This window comes from Lethenteron reissneri, chromosome 42, assembly GCF_015708825.2.
Source record: "Lethenteron reissneri isolate LAM-NWPU_2019-01 chromosome 42, ASM1570882v1, whole genome shotgun sequence".
NCBI classification, from domain to species: Eukaryota; Metazoa; Chordata; class Hyperoartia; order Petromyzontiformes; family Petromyzontidae; genus Lethenteron; species Lethenteron reissneri.
The window spans coordinates 11834931-11857208 of NC_083820.1; the positions used below are offsets into that span (position 1 = coordinate 11834931).

Genomic DNA, 22278 nt, shown 5'->3' on the forward strand with positions numbered 1-22278 from the left:
ATTATCATATCGCAGGATTGGGAGAGATTGCGACAGTTGGAGGGAGGCCTTCATCTAGCAGTGGATTGAAGATGGCTGATTCTGACGATGAATACAAAACAAGCGTGATCATAGTTGCTTGTAATTGTAAACACTTGAGTTGATGGCGGGAGAGTGCGTGTAAATGTATCTGGCTTATGTTGGTGTCACGATCATTGATGAATGTGAATTTACCCACTGACCATGCGAGCTTTGAAGTCTGCAGCGCTGCCTTGTTGAAACTCCCACGCACCCAGGCAGCCGAATTCAAAGTCAACGTGGATCTCACGTTCAGCTCTGATACGGTAGTGGAAATTCCCCGTTCCTTTGACGGGGGAACGTCCATCCGTAGGACAACCGCCACTGATTTCCCCAGTTGCGCACACACAACTCTTGGAAATCGCAACGGCAAATTAAAACAGCCATTTATTTATTTATTTCACAGAAGTGCAAAGAATGTATTTTTTTCCGCAGATTTGATCACTTTTTCTGATATATGGTATTTATATCAGCAGGATGCTATATTATATTAAAAAAACGCCTTGCGGCCGGCACGTAAATAAACGTGTTCGTAGTTTTAAGCATTATGATCTATGGCTAAGTCATGTAAAATTCACCTGGCAAGGTGCCAGGCAGCATTGCTGAACAAACGAAGCATCAATCACCGAGAGCCGCGAGAGAACAGCGTCGCCGCGCTGATTCTAAATCATCGCTCGTGGATTTGTTTCCACCCTTTCCAGAGAGAGGGCTTTTTGAGCGCCATGAGCAAAGGAATAAATATTATCATTAACGGTCTCCGTGGAAGCACATCACAAGTTGGCCCGGACCGTCGTTTGGGCTGCAACTGTCCGTGTACTCACGTTCGAGATATCTCCTTTGCTCGTGTACTCGTTAACCACAGCACATTTCTACGGGGAGGACCACCCAAGAGACCGTGGAGTCCTCTAAAGTGCAATTCAGCACAATTTTAATCACGACAATGTGGATGCGAAACAAACTACACTGCCGGTTTGACATTTTTTTGTAAAAATTAATTCAGCAGTAGGGTTTGTGTGTCAGCCTAAATAGGGTTGTTACTGAAAATTCCTGGAATGAAAATACACAGAAAAAATCATCGTGAGATAAACCGATGCATTGAGCTGTCACTGACCATCCCACGTGTCCCCAGAAACGATGGCGTTACCGTGTTTCACAATGTCCCCACGTTTGTGCTGCCTGCCTTGGCCGGCGTGCGCTGGCTGGCGTGATATAGGATGGTCGACTAACCCCCTTGAACCCTGGGAGTGGCCCTCATCCAGCAGTGGATTAACAAACCGCCCGTCGCATCACCTTTTGTACAATTATTATTAAACATCATCCCAGAATCATGGGATCTCCTTTGTCAGCACCAAAATATGAGAATAGGTTTTTCCCCTTTTATCTGGCAACAAAACAGGTGTTTAGTTGTTAAAACACCAAACTGAAACCTACATTTTGGACACAAACTCATGGGCATTATGTGGAAATGCATTATTTATTGCTAATGCCATTGCTAACGAAAGGACCTCTTCTAGAACGAGTACCAGAGAGGCCTTTTATGGGGTATTTGGCCTATTCTTCCACGCTAGCCAGACGTATTGGAAGAGGTGGCAGCACCCACACTGTACCCGGACACACGCAACTTGACGAGCGACTAACCGCGCTTGTGCCCACTTACACTGCCCGGTGTACAGAGGCGAGATGGAGATTCAATGAGTTTGTTCGCGACCTCCCTGTGATTTCATATCTCTCTGTGACTTCATCGATTCTCTCTTCCTCCGCTGCGCGCTCTCTGCTCTCAGAGCCGCGGTGCCAGCTGCCCCAAGACGAGAGGCGTGCGGGAGGGTGGGCCTTGGTGTGCGAGGATGGGACCACCGCCGGCGGGCTGCAGCGGTGCTCGCTGGCGTGCCTGCGTGGGTTTGCGCGCACCCTGGACGGAGCCGGCCATGGTGGTGGTGCGCCGCAAGAGTTCCAGTGTAACGCCACCAGCGGGGAGTGGATCGGGTCATCGCCACAGCCGGACGCTTGCCAGGGTAACCGCCGTCGCGGTCAATTACACGCTGGACCGCGCCTGGAACGTGCGCAGAGATTAATGGCGGTTTCCGGCGGCGTGGATGTGTCTAAGGTTAAGCAAAGGGATTAACGTGAGCACTATCGGAGAGGCAATTGAGCGGAAGGCTTTATTTTTCATCTGTCCACACCCCACTCATGCGCACTGACTTGAAGCTGCCCTTTCTCAAATGAAGAGCGCTTGACATGAAGCAGTCACGTGTGCCCACTGTCTGTTATATGATTGGAAGTTGCCACCCCAGATTTGTTTTATCGCAGAGGGAAGCTGCAATCACATTTGTTTTTATTTCAGGCCATTACATGTTTACAAAAGGAAATGCCGTGGCAACTGTTGGCCAGTAACGTTTGCTGTCGACAATTGTCATGAAATTGTTCCAGTGAGTCAGGGAGTTGCCCAAACATGCCAATGTAGGACCACAGAGCTTGGGAGAGTATTGGCACCAGTTCTGGCTCTGCCTTCCCTCTCAGCTGGGGGTTTCCACACCTCTAAACCATTCTCTCTCTGAGAGTGAATGAAAACTCTACGTGTTACAAATTACAAATTATTATCATGGCCTTTATGTGTGACTCGCCCTCCCACCGTCTAACCCAGGGGTCAGCAGCATGCTGCTTCTTCGTGACGTTATTCACGCGCGTCGCGGCTCTTGAATGATTGAGTTTTTCTTTTTTACCGAATTCGAAAAAAGTGTCTCTTCTTATTGCTTTGGCTGCCAACCCATGCCCCCCATCCTCACCCTCCCCGTCTAGAAATCCACCCATGGCAGGCGGTGCAGCTGAGCATCTCCTTCACGCTGCGCTTCCCGGAGGAGAAGGTGTGCAACCCGGAATACGAGGGCCTCCTGGAATCATTCAACTCCTTCCTGCTCGCAGACCTCACTGCCCGGGGATTCTGTCACCTTGCCAATGGCGCGCAGGTACCAGCGGTGGGTCACCCACGCTACGGGGTAGCGCGCACGTGCGCGGCCTGTGAACGCGCGGGTGCATGTATTTATGTAATGCGAAGGTGGGAAGCTGCCGTGACGTAACGTTTACCTCACTGGACCGGAGATAGCATCGCCACCACTTGCTCAAAATCCGCGGCCATAGAGCTACAGTTCCTAAAGCCCTTGCGTTAATCTGGCCCTGCCTGTTCTCGTCATTGTAATATGGAATTTCCTTCACAGTTTCAGAATTCCCGACAGCAATGGGCATCCCCTTAAGAACTTAAGCAAACACCACCACTCAGCTTGACTTTTTTCTCTCGAGAATAAAAAATCAAATCAAATTTTTTTTTTATTATTGTGCAATTGGGATCGTGTTTTGAGACAAAATATTGAGTCAGATCTCTCATAGAAAAGTGCATCTCTCTCCGCTAGACAACAGCCCACGGAAGCGGATATCACAGACTTACCGCTGAGATCCCTGTAAGTGACCTCTGGTCCACACAGCAGAGGGCAGTGCTCACCCCCCCAGCTGGAGCTGACCACCACCTAGCGCCACCTGGTTGAGCCGGAGCGATGTCTATCGCCGCGTGCAATGATTTTCAGCACCTTTGCCACACGCGCCCACGTGCTTGCCCACTCCCCCTGCCCCGTGCGTGCGCGCGTGCAGTCGGCCCCAGGCGGAGGCTCCGCCGCGGTGGCGGTGTGCGACGTCGCCTCCGTGCGGGTGCGATGCCAGGACGCGCTGCGCCTCTTGGTGAACGTCACGTGGAGGAGCTCGCTCTCGAGACTGCCGGTCCAGAGCTACCCCGACCTGCACAACATCGGTCAGCGCTTGCTCATATACAGCACACCTATTTCGCACCGTACGGACCCAACCGTGCTAATCGGAGGTACATAATCGTGCCTGGCGCGATGTTGCACGTGGCCTGTGAGCCAGCTCTGTGGTGGTGGCAGTGACAGTTGGTGGGTCACACACATTTGCTCAACTCCCTCCGTACCCATGGGCGTCGACGTCCCCATCTCGTAGCTTACGGCCAGGGCACGACGGCAGCACAGCAAGTGGATTAATTACCATCTGAATTCCATCTGTACGGGGGTTGAGTATTACCCCCCCCGCCCCCCCTCACAATGTGTGGGTTTCCTCCGGGTACTCCGCAAGTGAGAACATCGCAGGATCGTGAGAGATGATGAGTATGATGATCTGTGTGGTGGTGCAGTAGAGGAGTTGACATACATTGCACGTCTGTGCGTGCTGTGCAGCAGTGCAACGGTTAACGCGCTATGAACCCAGCGGCCCGAGTTCGATTTCTGCTCACAGCCAACACCAGTCACAATTATCTAAACTTGTCCTGGGTCTCCCCTAAATCGATTCAGCCTTAATTGAGTACCGAGTGTGGTGTGTTAGCATTGGCCAGGCATGGTGCTGGCCACCCACCCCCTCGTGTGCCACGTTGGTTTTCATTAGGTGCACGCTAACAGCACTTTCCAAAAAAGTCTCGCTAAAGCTACGGGGGGGATCTTTCTTTGTTGCCGCGCAGAGCGTGCGTTTGTTGCGCACGCCCAGCGCTTCGCGCAGCTGCTGGACAATCGCGGCTACCGCCTGGCGCTCAACGGCCGCGACTACTCCTCCGAGGGAGCCGCCCGCTTCCGCAAGGACGAGCTCTACGACACGTCGCCCGCGTTCCGCATGGCCTGCGAGCCGGGCTATGTGCGCATCGCGCAAGGATGCGGTGAGTCGCGCGACCCTGGCGCGGACACGTCCCGTGAACATGTCTCATGGACACGTCCCATGGACACGTCCCACGGACACGTCCCACGGACACATCCCGTGAACATGTCTCAAGAACACGTCCCACGGACACGTCCCACGGACACGTCCCCAGAAAAAAATCCAAAGAACACGTCTCATGGACACGTCCCAGGAACACGTCCAATGAACACGTCCCATGCCCACGGGCAGTTCCACAAATCGGCAAAGTACTTTTCAGACGCGCTGTATATGTGTAAAAACCATCATGAGTGTTATTGCAAAGTTGTCACGGTGGTGGTGGCTTGTCCTGAGTTTGAATCCCAGATGGTAAGTTGCCTGAGCCCAGCATTCCTCGCGTTTTGATAAAATAGATAACACTTTGTGGGGAGTCAACAGTGGATGTCCGAAGGTGAGCCTAACCCCCGCCATCCCTGTGATCCTGGATAGTGCTTGGATGTGTAACCAATATCAAAACAAAATTAAGATTTTCACTTCAACGGAGCCTGACCCCCGCCGTGTCGTTCGCCGCGCAGCCGCGTGTCTCCGAGGCTCGCTGTGGAGAGACGGGGTCTGCGCGCCGTGCCCCGCCGATCATTACCAGGACGAGCCGGGGCAGACGGCCTGCACGCCGTGCCCCGCCGACTCCGGCACCTTGACCGCCGGCGCCGCCGCCGCCTCCCAGTGTAGGTGCTGCGCGTCGACCGCCCTACGACGCTCCCACGGTTGGAACAGATGTCGCGTCTCCTTTACGTTCATTCACACTCTGCGGTTGGGGGACTTTTTGATTCTCTAACCGGGACTGTTTTTTTATGTATTTGTAAATATAACGAGGGTTTCTGAGCACAGGTCAAAAGGCACAAAAACGCCGAGCGGCCAGCAACGAGCAGCGATGTTGAAGGTGTAATAGACGAATGCTGCCCCACGCTCATTGGAGCAGGAAGACGCTTTGACATTTCAGATGGGAAACCGGGACTCGGAATCAGAATATTTATGTATACTGGAGGAAACTAGTAAGCTATAAAGTTATTTTTCACAGATGTTCGGTAGGGTGAGTTACGCAAACCCGAGCGGGGGACGTCTGTCTCCGCAGGCCGGACGCCGTGCGAGCGGGAGGCTCTGAGACGGGGGCAGCTGGGGGCCGGCGAGCGAGTGGAACTCTACTGTGACCCAGAGGGCCTCTACGAGGGAGAGAAGCCGACCAAGGGAGGCCACGATGAAGGTGAACACACCACTCGTAGGCCAAGCACGAACAACGCTCGCCGCCATCACATGCCTGCTGCGCAAACACCCGCTTCGCCCGGGGCACCCACGTGGCACGAAGAGCCGCCGTGGGAGTGCGAGTCGACTACGGCTGGAGTAGTCGCGTAGCGGGTCAAGTACTGGCCAGCAACCTCGACCAGGTGTCCCACCAGGACGGAGCCCCTACAAGTTACCTCTAGCGCGAGGTGGGGGAACGTCCCTGGGTAGTGTTTGTCACCTCCTGAGTTCGGCTTAGTCTATGTATTGCATATGGGAAACATAAAAGCAGAGTTCAGCCGGCTAAGTACATGGATGGGATACTTCCCTGAAATTACAAGTGTTCTTAGCTCGGTGTAAGGTGGTGAGGGCAGTAGAGCAATGGATTATTAAATCTAGCTGTGCGAAGCTTTGAGTATTACCCCTTGGTACGTGTGGGATTTCTCCCTGTACTCCGCTTTACTCCCACATACAGCCAAACACTCACGAATTGAATAAGCCAAACATCCCCACAGAAGATCCTCCTGCAATAGACCCTTGAGGCTCAGTGATACTTTCCTGAGTGAGTGGTAGTGGCGTAGCTGCCGAGTGTGCAGGTGGTGCAACTGCACCGCAGCCCCCAGGCCAGAGAGGACCAAATGCCGGGCTAGGAAGAGGGATGAAACCAGCCAGGGTGCCCCATTTCTATTCCTTGCAACAGGTGCCCATGCCAACCACGGCACTATTAAAGGTAATTATTCTGATTGGTCAAGTCAATCAACTGCGTGGAGGTACAGTACTGCTGATGCCTCTCACCACAGCTCTGGCGTGCGTCGCGCAGTCCGCAGGATGTTTGAGGAGGTCCCATCGGAGGACCTGGTTCTCGGGGCGGTGGACGCAGTGGCGCTGAGAATTCGAACGGAGACGGGGCCTGTGCAGGAGGTGGAGCCGCGCTGTTTGCAAGGTGCGATCGCACACACGCACACACCACGCGCGCATGCGCACACACGCACACACCACCCGTGGTGGATGCCAAACGGTCCACTCACCTTGACTATTTTAAAAAATGTAATATACAAAATGTAAATCCAAATCAAAGTTAACACAAAAAAACTATTTTCATTTTGGCCCATGTAACAAATTGTCTCCAGGATTTTTTTTTTTAATCATGCTCCACTATTGCATTTCAACCATTATAAAAATCGTAAGTAATTTTAATAATGTTACAATTTATGTCCTCCCCATCGTTACCAAACCACACACTGACCAGCGTGGTGAGGTATGGTTAAACAACACCCATGACCCGCAGTGGATTGACAAGGGCGCTGTAGGAGTGCATTGCAGACCGCAGTGTCTGTTGCACTGCCAAAAGCAATGTGTAGAGGTTGGAGCTGGTATCGCACCACCTTCCCGAGGTCCCACTGGAATGTTTTTCGGGGCTCTGCCCAGCGACTAGTTGGTGCCGTTGCTTTGGATAAAATATTCGAGCTGCGTGAATTGCATCAATATCCCGTTGTTGTAAGAGTGTGATATCGAGGGACGTCATACAGAGACGTGGTTGGATGAATTCGCATGCCTGGATATTTGCCTCCTTTACAACGTCGCCAACAATATTATTAATAAAGAAGCTGCGTGTCGTGCCAAGCGGAGAATATGTTTTTGCTTCTGTGCAAAAACTAATCAAAATATAAATGTCTGGATTTAGAAGGATTATAAAAGAGAGGATTTCGAAAATCCGTTTCTCAGCGAACGGTGACGTTGATGGTCACGAACCGGGATGACGTGGGTTTGTCGCTCTGTCGTGCGCACAGCGTTTCCGTCTCGTTCTCCCCCACAAACAAAACCCTGAAGTCAAATTGTTTCCAGGTGGGGAAGGAAAGTATGATCTAACGTTGCCTGCGAAAATTGGAGTTGATGTAAGTGCGTTAACCTCTTCAGCTTGCCACCTATTATTGACATTTACACATCTTGGCAGCGGAGGTACTGAAGCAATTTCTGCTGGAGCAGAGAGTGTGGCAGGGACATTAATCACTCTCCCATCTGGATGTGCAATGGATTTGCAAGGGTCATTTCAGTTAAAACTCATTATTCAGAATGTAGTTCGTTTCAGAAAACACTTCATTTCACCTTTGACCAAGCCACCAAGAATGCACCCGATCTGTTCAGATCTCAGAAGCTGAGCAGGCTTGAACCTGCTCAGTCCAGGGATGGGTGTCCACCATGCCCAACAGAGTGGTGCATTAGGCGTTTTGGGCAGCAGAAAGCAGTGCACGAATGTCCATTGTTGTTGTTCTGCGTTGATCCGCACCTTTACCATCTTGCACTGACCAGCACGGTAAAGCACGATCAAACATCCCTAACGGCCCATGGGGCGTAGGGAGGTGGAAGGCCTCATCTAGCAGTGGATTGATGGAGCGGCTGCACGTGGACGCCCAGTCACAGAATACGCTCGCGTGCGTTTGGGAAGAAAGAAAAAACTCGCGCGTCAACATTCGCCATGTTCGGATGTCAAACTGACCACTAATTCCGCTGAAAACTCAACCGCTCACAGAAAAATAAATATTGTTTTAAACGGAGCAGAAGTGGTTCACCGGGTCGGCATGTGGAAGCCGACGGGTTCGCGCAAACGAATTGACAGACCGATCGCGTGGGGGGTGGGAGGAGGAGGTGGCGGTGACTCTCCGTAGCCTTCGTGCCGCCCCTCGGGGCCGTGGCGGCGGGCTAGAGCGAGGCCGCACAGCCTCCGGGGAAGTTACGTGGCTCACGGCCGCCGACGAGCCGACGGCCCCCCCCCCCCCCCCGGGGGGCTCGTCGTTCCAGACAAGCGACTCGGGCGACTTGCGCGGGAGTTCTCGTCGGGAGTTGTCCCGTCACCGCCGCACTTTCACACTCGCCGATCGAAGCGGAGCCTGCCAAACCGTGTTGATGTTCACGCTGCGCAGCGCCGCATCACGCTGGCGCGCTGCCTTACGTGGTTTGATGAGGTGTTGATGGTGCAGTGGTGCGCGTCAAAATAAATCATTTACGTGATGCAATTGTACCTTGACACTGTACATGCGCTACACATGGATGGCATTTAATTGTTGCCAGATTTCTTTACATAGCACGAAGACAGCATACGCACAGGAATAACCTAGATTTAACTTTACAGTAAATAAAAAACATGCCGAAATTGAAAAAGCTAAGTGTAAGTTGACGTCTACGACGTGTACGTTGCCAGCGTACCACAATATTATCTCGCCGCACGGCGGCTAGGATAACTAAAAAGGTCTTTAGCCCGAATTTTGTTCTGATTGTGTGGTCCGCGCCGTCGCTTGGGATAAAGAACCCCCAGTGCAGCCTTGCTTGTGAGGGAGCGGCCGACTGAATCGGTTTTCATCACCGAACGGTCTCTGACATTCCTCCAAGTGACCTCCGGTCCGCACAGCAGGGAACAGCTCTGGTGTGGCGACTCTGCCACTGAGAGTAATGTTCAGTGGAAGTGATAATTACCGTTCTCAAGAGTTGGACATTTTTCATCCAACGAAGTGCAGAATCAGATTTAACGTGATATTTGTCTCACGTAGTCATTGATGGCTGGGCTGAGATCATCAACTCGCAACACTTGAGAGTCTGGTTTAATCACAGGCAGCTGCCTGGGTTTGAACCCAGGTTCTCAGTGGGGCCCGCCAAGAGCTCCGAGCTCCGAGCCACCCGGCCACCTCGCGGCTGACAGGTCTGAAGTGCGCGCGCGTGTGTCAGCATCGCGAGCAGGACGTGCGTGTGATCTCGATCGCTCCGTGCGCTCTTGTCCGTGTCTCTGGCAGAGTGCCTGAAGGAAGAGCGCTGCGACTTCCTCGTCTTCTCCACCCAGGGTGACGTCAGCTCCTGCCACTTCTACAACGGCTCGCGGGAAAGCTATCAGTGCGAGACAGCGCCGGAGGTACGCAAGGAGCTTTTTTGGGAGCTTGCGGCTGGACATTGGGTTGTAGGCAGTGGCGGCGTGAGGAATGAGAAAACCGAGCAAAAGCTTAGTGCCCAAATATCAGCTCAAATCCTAACATAACAAGCAAATTAACATTAAGATGCCAATTCATCTCTATCTTCTCTATATTTGCTGTAAATCTCTTCATGCCACTGCATCTATCTCTTGTCTACATCTCTCACATCTCTCACAGCTCACTACATCTATAGTTTGTCTATATATCTCTTTCGTAATCTCACGAGGACTTTATATATTGAAAGGAGGGCCCCCAACTAAAACTAAACTAAACTTTTTTTTATTTTTCCAGGTAAGGCTCCACTGAGTTACGTAGCTCTTTTTAAATCCTTTATTAAATCCTTTATATTAATTACACTTGCTTGCTTGCTTGCGTGCTTGCTTGCTTGCTTACGACCGTGCAAATCTTTCGGTCGTTTTTTAACACACTTCCCGTGATCCAATCGAGCTGACATTTTCCACACAGACTCGTTGTGCGAGACAATTAATGTTCGTGAAAATTTTTTTCCTAAATTTTACACTGTTTGGGGAAAATGTTTTAAATATTTAATTAACAATTGCTTAATGCTGACAGACAATCATCTGACCCATAGGTGGCAGCCATCTCAAGTCAGAGGACGAGAGGACTCTAGTCGCCACGCATATAAAGGATTTAGAGTGAAAAACTTTGTTTTTACGGGTACATTTTTATTAAGTTCACTTGCTTGCTTGCTTGCGCGCTTACGACCGTGCAAATCTTTCAGTCGTTTTTTAACCCACTTCCCGTGATCCAATCGAGCTGACATTTTGCACACAGACACGTTGTGCGTGACAATTTATTTTCGTGAAAATTTTTTTAATTTTTTTTACACTTTTTAGGGAATTTTTTTATATTTAATTACCAATTGCTTAATGGTGGCAGGCAATCATCTGACCCATAGGTGGCAGCCATTTCAAGCCAGAGGACGAGAGGACTCTAGCCGCCACACATATAAACTTTGTTTTTAGGGGTTAATTTTTCATAAGTGACCTGGCCACAAATGACAGCTCAACAAAGTGGCTTATCATCATGTGGAAATTTAGAGCAGCCAAATACGCTAAACGCATGTTTCTAAATGTGGAGGGGAAAACCAGAGGACCCGGAGAAAAGTCCACGCGACCACAGGGAGAACATATAAACTGCAAATATACAGGCGAGGTAGTTAACATGTCACAGCTGAGGGCCCCTGATATGCCAGCACCCCCACTGGTTTCAGGAAATCACTAATGTGCATACCGCGCATAACCTGTCGCTGGGAACTTTACATAAGTTGTTTGTGTGGTGGCTCGGGCTGATATATATTGTTTCCCCATGCTTCTCTGTGTGTGTTCTTGATTCCAGGATATTTGACAATGAGAAATGCACATGCACAATATTTAGATTTGGACCAGCGCATCTGCAAAGCAGGTGCTAGCAACTGCAAAATATTGTCAGCAGTTGTATAGGCATGCACTCAGGTTCATCAGCAATGACAAATTGACAAACATTATTTTTATAATTCTGCAGGCTTCATATATTTGGCAGAGCCCGGCTTGCCATTGCTTAAAGCAGGTCCACAGCATGGCTTGTGTCAAGGCCATGGGTGCTTTGTCAGCGAGGTCTATGGGATCCTGCCAAGCCGACTGTTTATCCTTTCCATTATTCTTGGCAGATACCAAGGCCAGACACGTATACACAGGAAGCATAATGCACTGCGCAAGGAGGAATTTTTTAGCTCTTTGATTTATTAAGATTGGTGTTGGAATGGTGATGGCGCAGTGGCACCACTTGTGCCTCGCACCAAGTATTGCCTGGGTTCAATTCCTGACTCGAGTACCTTTTCTGTGGGGAGTTTGTGTATCCCCCCCCCCCCCCCCGCTCTCTCTCTATTCTCTCCCTGTTCTGCGCCGGTTTCCCCCGGGTTCTCTGGTTTCCTCCCATAGCTAAATAAAATGTAACCAGTATTGCCCAATCATCCCAATGTTGAAAAAGAAATCCCCGCAAATGATTCAATTTGGATTACAAATGGCAACATTGGCCCCTGCTGTAAGAGCCTTGAGAAATAGTCCCGAGGCTTTCCTGGGTGCACGAGTGGAATACATCAAACAATAATAACAATAACAACAACAATACAAAATGGAGCTTCGTCCATTTCACAAAACCCACCCAGCCAGCAAAAACAAAACCAAGCACAGAGCACGTGTCAGAGCGTGTCTCACTCGAGGAGAAGAGTGCGCTTGGCATTTCGCTGTGCGTCGTGTTTATTGCGGTCATTGCAATGTCCATTGTTGATGCTTTGACATGAATAACCTTTCATTGGGAAGGTAGTTACACACATAGAAACAAACGTCTCAGCTGTTATTCACGAATAACTGTAAATAAATGCATGAGCACTTCACGTGTGATCAGTTGTTTACCTTACGGTCTATTTGGATGCCAGTACTACATGTAAGCTGTGCATTTATCTCTTAAATAAAATGCCTTGTTAGAGGTGTGTGCATACACTTTGTGGACAAAAAAATATTAATTTCTACTTTTCGGTTAATCCACTACTGTATTATGGTAAATCCACTGCTCCCCAATGCCGTATTGATCAAGGGGGTTTATTTGACCATACTTCACCACACTGGTCAATGCGAGTGAGTGAAGGTGGATGCCCACTTCAGATATCGCTTGCCACTGATGTTAGACCTTGGCCTGGAATCAAACCCAGGTCGCCAAGGTTTACAGCCCAGTGCATGAATCACCGCACCACGTCCCTGAACACACTGTTGTGACAAGTGCCGTTTGTGAGCACCCATGAAGGTTCGTCACGGCACACGAGGGGGTGGGTGGCCAACATCAGTGGGGATATTTTTACACCCCTGCACCAAGTACTCATTTGAAGCTGAGTTGACCCAGGTGGAGGCCCAGGAGAGGTTCAGATATTCGTTGCCACTGTTATCAGTCGTGAGTGGGCATTGAACTCGGTTTGCCGAGTTTGTAGCGTAGTGCGCGAACCACTGTCCCACCGCTCCCCACCCCGCGCACAATCGCACGTGCGCTTTGTGATTTGTCTGAGACATCTTTGCCCCCCCCACCCCCCCCCCATGCGCAGGCCCCTGGGTTCCTCGGGGACCCCGACTCGAGCTGGGTGGAGCGGCTCAGTTGCCGCCCGCGAGTGTCGCTCTCTCCCGGCTCCGTCTTCACCGTCTACAGGAAGAAGGGTAGGAGAGCGTGCCCTGAGTCCTCTCACCATGGCACGCGGCGGATTTATCCTGTCTTGCGTTCACCGCTCGTAAGGCCCAGGTCAAACCGCAAACGTTCATAGTGATCAAGCAATGATACTGCGGCTTCCATGTAAGCTCTGCGGTGTGCTTTTTAGGCTCCCGGCACGTGGAGCGAAACGTCAGGACGTGTCGCCGAACCGCCCAGCGGCACAACCCGAACGCGCGTCGTTTAGTGTGATGCAGCACGAGCGCGAAAACCTACACGGCGGCACTGACAAGCGTGGGCCACCGGCAAACAGCGTGGCAGCACGGAGGAGACAGATCGATTTGTTTTTTACTCCCGACATCTTTATTTCCTCACAGGCCACGAGCTGCCCTTGTGGGACGGCCAACTGTACCGCCCCACGGGCTTCGGGAACGCGGCGAGCGGCGCGTATCGAACCCTGGCCCTGCCGGCCGGCACCACGACCCTGCCGGACGCGCACCTCTACTGCCGCTCGGCGTGCAGCGCGCAGGCGTGCTGCGACGGCTTCCTGCTCAAGGAGCTGCCGCTCGACAACGGTGATGACCGCGATTGCGCACGCGAGCGTGAGGGCAGCTGACCGAGCCGGTCCCGTTCATCCATGGCGCAAACTCAGTCCCCGATTAAACTCCCTGGGGTTGCCGCCGCCCAACGAACAAAAACGCCGGGAACTTGTCGAGAGAAGAAGAATATCTCGCAATGCCGGTCGAGCGGAGAACTGCGTGTAAGCGTCTTGCCGTGAGCGGTGCACCGTTACGCAGACGACAAAAAACCGTGACCTTTAATGTCCCAGGAAGACTTCCAGACTCACAGCTTCACCGGGAAGGCAGCCGCCTCGAATAGAGAGCGATCCTGAAACAGCCAAGACAGGTGGCTCTGCTGCTCGGTACATCGACTCGGGTGGGCGACACGTTTCACCACATCTCACGATGCTGTACTTCATCGTCACAGAGGGATGCCACCGCAGTGTAATGTTTAGCGCACTGGACTTGCAATCCAGAGGGTATTCGGCCTACTCTTCCACGCTGGCTAGATGTCTTAGAAGAGGTGTGAGTACCCACGCTTTGCCCCACTGCACGTCAGGTGATTGCGGTGTCCCCATTTATGCTGCGGGTGGAGAGGGAGGCGCCGGGAGATCGGATCGGCGGCCTCTCAAGTCCCAGTGCGGTCACCATTGCACCACGGCAACACGCCTTGATCAACTCGGCCAAGAAGCGGCAGAGCGCACGCAGAGGCTCTCAGCAGCCCTGTGAGACCCGCAGGGGTCATACCCAGTGGCAGGCCCACATCGCCTAATCGTGAACTGAACTCCCTGCCAAAACCTCTTTACAGTCCGTGCCCGTGTGGTGTGCTGGCACGGAGCACCCAGATTTGTGCCCTCGTGTGAAAGCGTGCCAGTGCTGCTGTGTGAGTGCGCGCGCCCGCCCGCATCTGTGTGTGTGTGTATGTACATGGGGAGTGCTGATGTGATGCGCTGCCGACTCTGTGACCTGGGTTCAATTTGCGGCCACTGCTAAAATTCGTGGCAGGTGATATCTGAACGTTGAATTTCTACCATTGGCTCAGGCCTGCAAACGGGAGATGGGCACCGCCTTCAATGCTTATTTGATCAGAAAATAATTTTGACTTTACGTACGCGTGTGTGCGTGTGCATGCGTGTATGTTCAGCGGTGGGGAGCGATAGTGTCGCGGTTAGTCAGCTGCACTACAAAGCGCCGCGGTTAAATCACCGCCCCTTCGTGACGACCGGCGATGGTTGTTGTTGTTGTGTGCATGGGTGCGTGAGCGTCTCTCTCGGCAGGCGTGCTCGTGTGCGCGTTGCTCTCGGGCCCCACGGTGCTCACGTGCCACGCGCCAGGGGTGGCCGCGCACGGCGGATGAGTACGGCGACGGGGAGTGCTCCGGGCTGCGCGTGCACAAGCCCAGCCGCACCTTCGGCTTCAGCCTCGGCGGCGTCCACTACAACGCCAGTAATCCACCTTCCGCTGTCGCTTCTACCGCTGCTGCTGCTGCTGCTACCACCGCCGCCGTCCAGGTTCCTGCGGCTGCGCTGTGCGGCGCTTCGATGTGTTTCCCGGGGTTGTGCCAGCGCGTCGTTCGCCGTAGACGGCCTGCGCCTCCGCTGCGCGTGCTGGGTGCTTCTTCGGGAAGTCGATATTTGGATCCTGACGAAGTTCTCGGGAACGGGGAGCGAAACGGTCGGACGTCCCGCCAAACAAAAAGACGGCGGGGAGCCGTGCTGATTGTTCTTGTTCCACAGTGCGCTCACGCGGGGTGCGTGACGCTCTCCGACGCGCGTTTGGCGTCGAGAGTATTTAATCAGCAACGTGGAAGGTGTCTGCAGTACAAAATTAATTTACATATTTACAAAGTCTTTAATTGGCTCTTTTAGCCTTTTGCCTGCATTCTGTGTGACCCGTTGGTCCAGCTGGCCCCATCTCAACAAATAAGAAAGATTTAATCATCTTCACGAGAGTGATAGTGCCCCCTACGCGTTACGCATGAACCGACGGCGCCAACGCATAAACGTTTCCAACCTCGGTCGAAAAGCGTTGCAGACGCACCACGTGTCTCACGATGCACCAGCAGCCAGGACCTCCGGGGGGACCAGGCTACCCAGTGGGACTTGACGAGCTGGACGATGGAAGAACAACTCCAGCCGCGCTGGCGCTTGCTTGCCGTCAGAATCTTCCCGTTCTCTTGACGACGCTCGTGCCCGTGCCCCGCACAGCGTTCAAAGACCTGGGAGCGTACGAGAAGGACGCCGGCCTTCCCCGAGTCGCGGCCCGGCCCTCGAGCGGTCCACTGGAGGCTGGCTTCACGTTGGACCTGCAGCGTGGCGGGGCCCTCTTCAGCCAGATCTACCTCTGGGCAGGTGGGGATCGGCCACTGTGGGCACGCGACACCGGCGGGGCAACCTGACGCGGAGGTATTAGCCGTTGACCTTTGGGAGCCCAAAAAGAGTTTTGCTGCCCGTCAGCGACGTTGTTGCAGCGACGTTGTTGCAGCGACATGGCTGCGTGGTGTGCTCGCCGCCATCGCGTCGAGCTGTAGCGCACAGACAGCCGGAACATATTTTCGCCCCCCCCCCCCTTCATCTTCACCGTCCCCAGGAGGGAAGGGGGAGGAAGACAGGGGACGTGGGGCAGCGCAGTGGAGGACCCCAGAAAACTGTCTATTAAAAATCTATCAGAAAATATGAGGTCATATTTTTGTTGTTTTTTGTTGTTGTAGGGACGCAACCACATTGTGTATCCAGTAGGAGACAGGGGTTGTGAACACTGTCAGAAGTCACTGTGTGATTACATCCGTCAAGAAAAGTACATGTTCAGTGCCCGCTAAAACCTTTCTGTTTTGTCCACCGTCCTGCCCTGCAAACAATCTACGCCACTCGCTGAATTGTGACCGTCACGTTTTCTCTCTATTTTCACGCCCGTGCATGTATGATCAACATGCATATCCGTTATAAACGTCCGACTGCGCTTTCGCCGCGGCTCGTGTAACGCTCGCCGCGCTTTCCCGCGTGGGCAGAGCGAGCGCCCGTCGCGGGGCGCAGCGGCTCGCGAGGAAGATGCACTGGACGCGACGTCTTTATTGCCGCGCGCGCTGATGCCGGCCCAAGACGTTGCCAGCGCGTTACTCACCGAGCTGAATTATCCCTCAATAGCGGCTTTACTCGCGAGCTGAGTGATCCGTGATGACGAGGCACATTTCAGCTCGCGCCGTGCAACACGCTGTCCGAGTAACTGCCTCTCACGCGCCTTTATTTGAATTCCTGGTGGGTTGTTTTCTGTTGTTGTTGTTGTAAGACGTGCGTTATTTATTTATTCTGCTCGTCTGTTGAGGGTTGCTGCTGCTGCTGCTGCTGTGGTTGTAATGCTCGGCACGCCGTACTTGCAATCCAGAGGCCACCGGTTCAACCCCTGGGCACTCTTGGGCAACGGTGCACGTTTCTTAAATCCCACCGTGTATGTTCACATGCCGCGGGGTAAAGTGTGGGTACTTCTACCTCTTCCAAGACGTCGGACAGCGTGAAAGCGTAGACTAAATAGTAGATGCCCTTCTGCCAGCGGTGATGCGAGCAAGCAATTGCGGGGCTGCACCTTTCCATTGTAGTTGTTAATTAGACACTGGCGATGCAATGGGTATATCGACGGCGCAGTACTCTCGTTTGTGTGCAGGCAGTGAAGCTGGGCCACGCGATGTCTGCTTACACACCAAGGCCTACACACCTCAGCCCGGGGAGCCGGCTGGAGAGGAGCAGGATGCGTCTTACCACTCACCAGAAGACGAGGGTTTGTATTCGTGGAAATTATTGAACATGTGTGATATCGAGCTTACCAACGGGGCCACCAAAAGTTGTGGTAAAATGGGGCAATTTACCCTGGGCCTCCAAGAAGCCCTGGCAGATCACAGTTGCTGGATGCGACGGTCCATAAATGCTCGGCTTCCCTAACATCGCTGACAAATACAATTTATTTGTGGGGATTTTCGCAGTTTAGAATGTACAGCACGTGAAATGTCTTGCAAAAGTCACCGTGTGTCCACCCGCGAAGTCCCCACTGCGCAGGACAGTGAGCTGGAGTGTGTTCGTAGTTTTAAGGGGTGAATGTTATAGGACACAGGATCCCCTGTCACAGTGTCACTGTGTCTCGTTTTGTTGAGCTCTACCATCGTGTGTTAAGTTGTAGATTTTTTCTATCACAAAGTCGGCTTTGATTCATATCCCTGCACAAAGTGGTACTCATCATATCGATTCCATGGGGATGATGGCTGAGTCAAACCCCCAATCAAGATGGTGAACTCACAACCTTCAAGGTTGTTTAGATAACTCAAGAGACCAGGGGGAGGATGATTCTCATTCGCGAAACTGACCTGGGTTACCAAAATGACAAAAGCCAAAACATAAAAAACCAAAGCACAACAACGATGATGCCAATAAAAAATCATAACAAAAACACAATATAATATAGAAATATTTCCAGAAACAATAATTGGTTTGGACAATTGAATTGTACTTAAACAATAATGAATTGTAAAGTATGAGACACAGAAACATCAACACAGATTTCGGGTGATCATTGCTCGTACGAGTATGTCAACAGAAGAGGATGCACGTCAAATTCCCGTGGGTTCCCTTGCCCCTGCCGTCCCGATGGTCGCGAGCAGCCGATGTGTCGGGACGGTTCTCGACCCTGCGGCCGGAGGAGGTGACGCTGCAGCCAGAGATGCGCGTGGCGCAGCAGAACTTCTGGCTCTTCCGGAGGGCCTTCTCACCTGCAGCAGGCCACCTCGTGGTGCCTCAGAAGTAAGGCCGGCAAAAAATACATTCATCCAGTGGGATTGTCATCACCATCATCACTTCATGGTCATGCCACGCCTCCCATGCAGGGCTAGATCAATGTTGTGAGGGGCCGCTAATAGGAGGAAATGGCCCAAGTATGTTTTACATATTGCAAAACAAATTATGAAGTCGTTAAATATATTTATTTACTTGCCGATGTAAAATCAACAATTGTATTCGACTCAAGGTAAATTCCTCAAACGTAACTCACTCACTACACTCATTACTTCCTACAATTGTTTTTCTTTCGAGCGTCAGCTGTGGTAAAGTCGTGAATGGCGTCATCGTGACTCAAAGACAAAAATGTTTGCGATGGCTGCGCTCCCATCGTTCTCAACGACACTATTTAAACGATTACATTCAGCTGCTACTTCAATATGGAATGGAGGGCCTAAGGGAGGGCATACAGAATCTGATGGTTGTATTAGCCGATGAGCAAATGTGGCCCTGCTTCCGCACAGTAAATCTACAGACTCCCTCCACGGTGGCAGCTGCCCCCGTTCGGCACAAGATGAACGCATCCCCGGCCAGCGCGTGCGCATGAGTCTGCCAGTGGGGCACGATGTTACGATGTGGGTTCCCAGTTCATAAATTTTCAAGTAATTTAGAAGACAATATTTGGACCGTGGCGCTGGCACACACGACGGCCTGCTGTTTTTCGAACAGTAAAAGGTGTGGATGATCAAGTATTGCTAATGAGCAAAGCGGTGACAGTGGCTAAAGGAAGAGAATCTCGTTGTCACTCATGAGCTGACAGAAAGGACAGATAGATGATGATGATGTTGATGATGATGATGATTTTGATGATGTTGACTGATCAATGTGTCGCGCCACTCACGCTGAGTCTCCGTCGTCGCTCGACGCGTCCGCAGGGTGCCGGGGGGATGCGCTGTGCAAGGCCGCCGTGGTGGGAGACGGCCCGGCCGGCTGGCTCGAGTGCCTCCTCTACCCGGACACGCAGAGCTGCGGCACGAGCCAGCAGCTGCTGGAACGGCCCGCGCGCGTGCCCTCCTGCGCCAGCCTGCTGCCCCGGCTCGACGGGACGCTCTACCGGAAGCGAGGTGAGACGGCTCGCACGGACTATGACGAGCAACAGCGGACAACGCCACGTGGACTCAAAGAGTGACGAAACGCGACCGCTGTGCGCACGTTTGTTCTTTACAGAGAGACAGAGGGGGTGGCGGGGGCTGTCAGGTGAGATGGAACAAAATGGAAGGTCTTGGGCCCGGCACGGCTGGGGGGAAGGAAGTTCCAGACCCTTTGGGGGCAGCAGAAGAGAATGAGTGACCTCGCCCTGAGAGCTAAGGTTGACTGGGGGTTGTCGATGAGAGAGCCTTGGCTGCTGGGGTGGAGGGAAGCAGAGTGGGACGTGAGGGGGATAACTAAGCAAGGGAAGCTCATCGAGGACCGTGAAGAAGGCTGCTGTATTCTGGACATTGATGCCGGATGGGCTCAGGGCCATCGAAGGGAATGGTGTCTGGTGGAGGTGTGCTGCTACCGTCGTCTCCACGGTGACGATATTTACTCACGAGTATCACACCAGGTACCCAGCTTGGGTTGAGGCGGTCCAGATCAGTGTAAAATAATGATTGCCCCACCAGTCTTGTGCATATTGACCGGGGATTAAACTTATTTTTCTAGCGTCTGAGTCCAGTGCGCCAACCCCACCCATAACAAAATCACGACAAGTCTGCGTGGAGCGCGGTCAAAACAAAGTCGGTAAACACGACCAAAGCGCGGTTAAATTTGGTAGCATATAGGAATGTTGCCGTCTGGCGTAACGGGGTATGTGGCGGGCATTTCCGTCAGCTGTGCACGGCCCCGGTCCTGCTCGGAGTGCGCCCGCGTCACGGCGCGTCGTGACGTCGCCTAACCCGTGCGCGTCACAAGCACCTGCGTTTTATTTAGAAGGTTTCAGAAAAATTTAGGGTGTGAAAGAAATAATCCCCATAACTCTGCCACGATTATGGTTCCCTCCGCATCGTTTAAAAGGGTTTTCTAAATGCTTGTAATTTTTTTATGAACACCAAATTCTTGGCGATTACATAAATCAGGCCAGGGCTTAGCTGCAAACGTGTTTGGGAACTCAGCTGGCGCCGGTCCTTGCCGGCGTCTGTGCGAGGTTTTCCCTCCGTGTAAATATCCTGCTGAGCAACCAGGCATCCGTGCGCGGCCACGCGCAGCGCTCACACGCGTGGGTTTCTTCAGGTGCTCCGGTTTCTTCCCGCACCTGAGGCCTCAATGTATCGAGGATCGCAGAGCGTGGAGCGAGGGGTATTCGGTGCCGGTTCCTCACCGCGTCGCTGCTGCTGCCTTCCCGATCGTGGTTCTGAGTCGTCCTCTCTCTGTCTACGAGAGCGAGCGAACGCTGTGCAGTGCGTTACCACTTGAGATTATTATTCATTGTTATGGATGAACAAATATATATTTTGACGAGTGAAAAGTGCTTTCGGAAAACTGAACTTGAGAATGAAAATCATACCGTTGTACCTGCTGTGACGTATGGATCACAAAAATGGACGACGATGGATATAATGTAACAAAAGCTGAGAAGGGCGTGAAGAAGCACGCAGAGCTGCATGCTCAACATCCTCTGCAGAGATGGAGCGATGAAATCAGCTAATGTGCAGTTGTTCTATGAATTGTTGCTTTGGATTGATCACGGCTGCTGTGGATAATGAATAGAAGAAGTCATAGCACGAAACACAAAGGGAATAACGTAATTCACGGGCACGGTATTGCGCAGGCACATTGCACCCGCAGAACTAATCACAACCAGCACTGCACACACGCACGCACGCGCACGCACACGCTCACATACACACATCCTTTCCTTTACACGCACCATTAAGCCCCAGCTTAAAATGTTCCCAAACAATTTGGGACATTGTTTGATAAATCACGGCCGCAGGGGCCGCTCTCCCGCGTACCTCCAGCCGGGCTTCGCGCTCAGCGCCCTACGGCAGCCACTCTGCAGAGCGTTCCACATTCGAGGGCACCGCCGACGTTATATTGCCGTCGCTCAATCGCTCGGAATGGCAGATCTATGGGTGCGGGAAGAAGAGAGGTCCGCGCCACGCGAGAGCCGACCTGTCGTGACTCCTTATTCACGCCAGACGAGAGCCGAGCTCCGTCCACACTCCGGATACACTAAATTAACCCGCTCGGCCAAAGCGCCTGCTTTCAATTTACAACCTCGTAAAGCGATATCCTTGTGTATCCATCACGGGCCGAGCTCGCACGTGGCGACTTTGTGATATCAGTGCCTAATGAAGGTTCTCACAGAGTTTACGACATTCCTGGCACTTTCCTAAAATTTCCTGTCCGCGCTCCGTGCAGCCGCATTGCGTGTGTGCGAGTCGGTTTCGGAGAAAGTCTGCGGACGAGTCGCGCCACTTTGCTTTTCAACCGCGTTCTTCGCGAGCCGCGCCACGTAGAGCCACACGGCAACGCAACTGCCCTCTTCCATCTTCCGCCGGCAGCAGCGTTTCGGACATTCGTGAGGAGGCCACCGCTGCAGCCGTCCACTGGCTCTCTGACCAACCTCCGCATGTACTCGTCAACGTGGCAGGCCAAACTCCCGATCTGACGAAATCCAGAGAACGAAGGAGGCATTGGTGTTCACTGGCAAGCACTCAGTTGTCGTGAATCGCATTCAACTGACATCCGCGTTTACCGCCCGTCGCTGAGGTTCGCCGATTCGAATGCAGCGGCCACCCGGGTTGTTAACCA

General features: G+C 52.5%; 1 protein-coding gene across 1 annotated transcript in view; it reads left to right on the top strand.

Moving 5' to 3' along the window:
- TG (thyroglobulin) overlaps positions 1 to 22278 on the top strand; it is a 111430-nt gene that overhangs the window by 30088 nt on the left and 59064 nt on the right. Inside the window, 17 exon segments of the mRNA XM_061568933.1 lie at positions 1839 to 2069; positions 2854 to 3029; positions 3697 to 3853; positions 4568 to 4759; positions 5313 to 5462; positions 5870 to 5998; positions 6836 to 6958; positions 9801 to 9916; positions 13069 to 13177; positions 13544 to 13758; positions 14286 to 14426; positions 15061 to 15172; positions 15934 to 16077; positions 18372 to 18499; positions 19391 to 19607; positions 20356 to 20422; positions 21483 to 21613. Of these exon segments, the coding sequence (XP_061424917.1) occupies positions 1839 to 2069; positions 2854 to 3029; positions 3697 to 3853; positions 4568 to 4759; positions 5313 to 5462; positions 5870 to 5998; positions 6836 to 6958; positions 9801 to 9916; positions 13069 to 13177; positions 13544 to 13758; positions 14286 to 14426; positions 15061 to 15172; positions 15934 to 16077; positions 18372 to 18499; positions 19391 to 19607; positions 20356 to 20422; positions 21483 to 21613 (2538 nt within the window).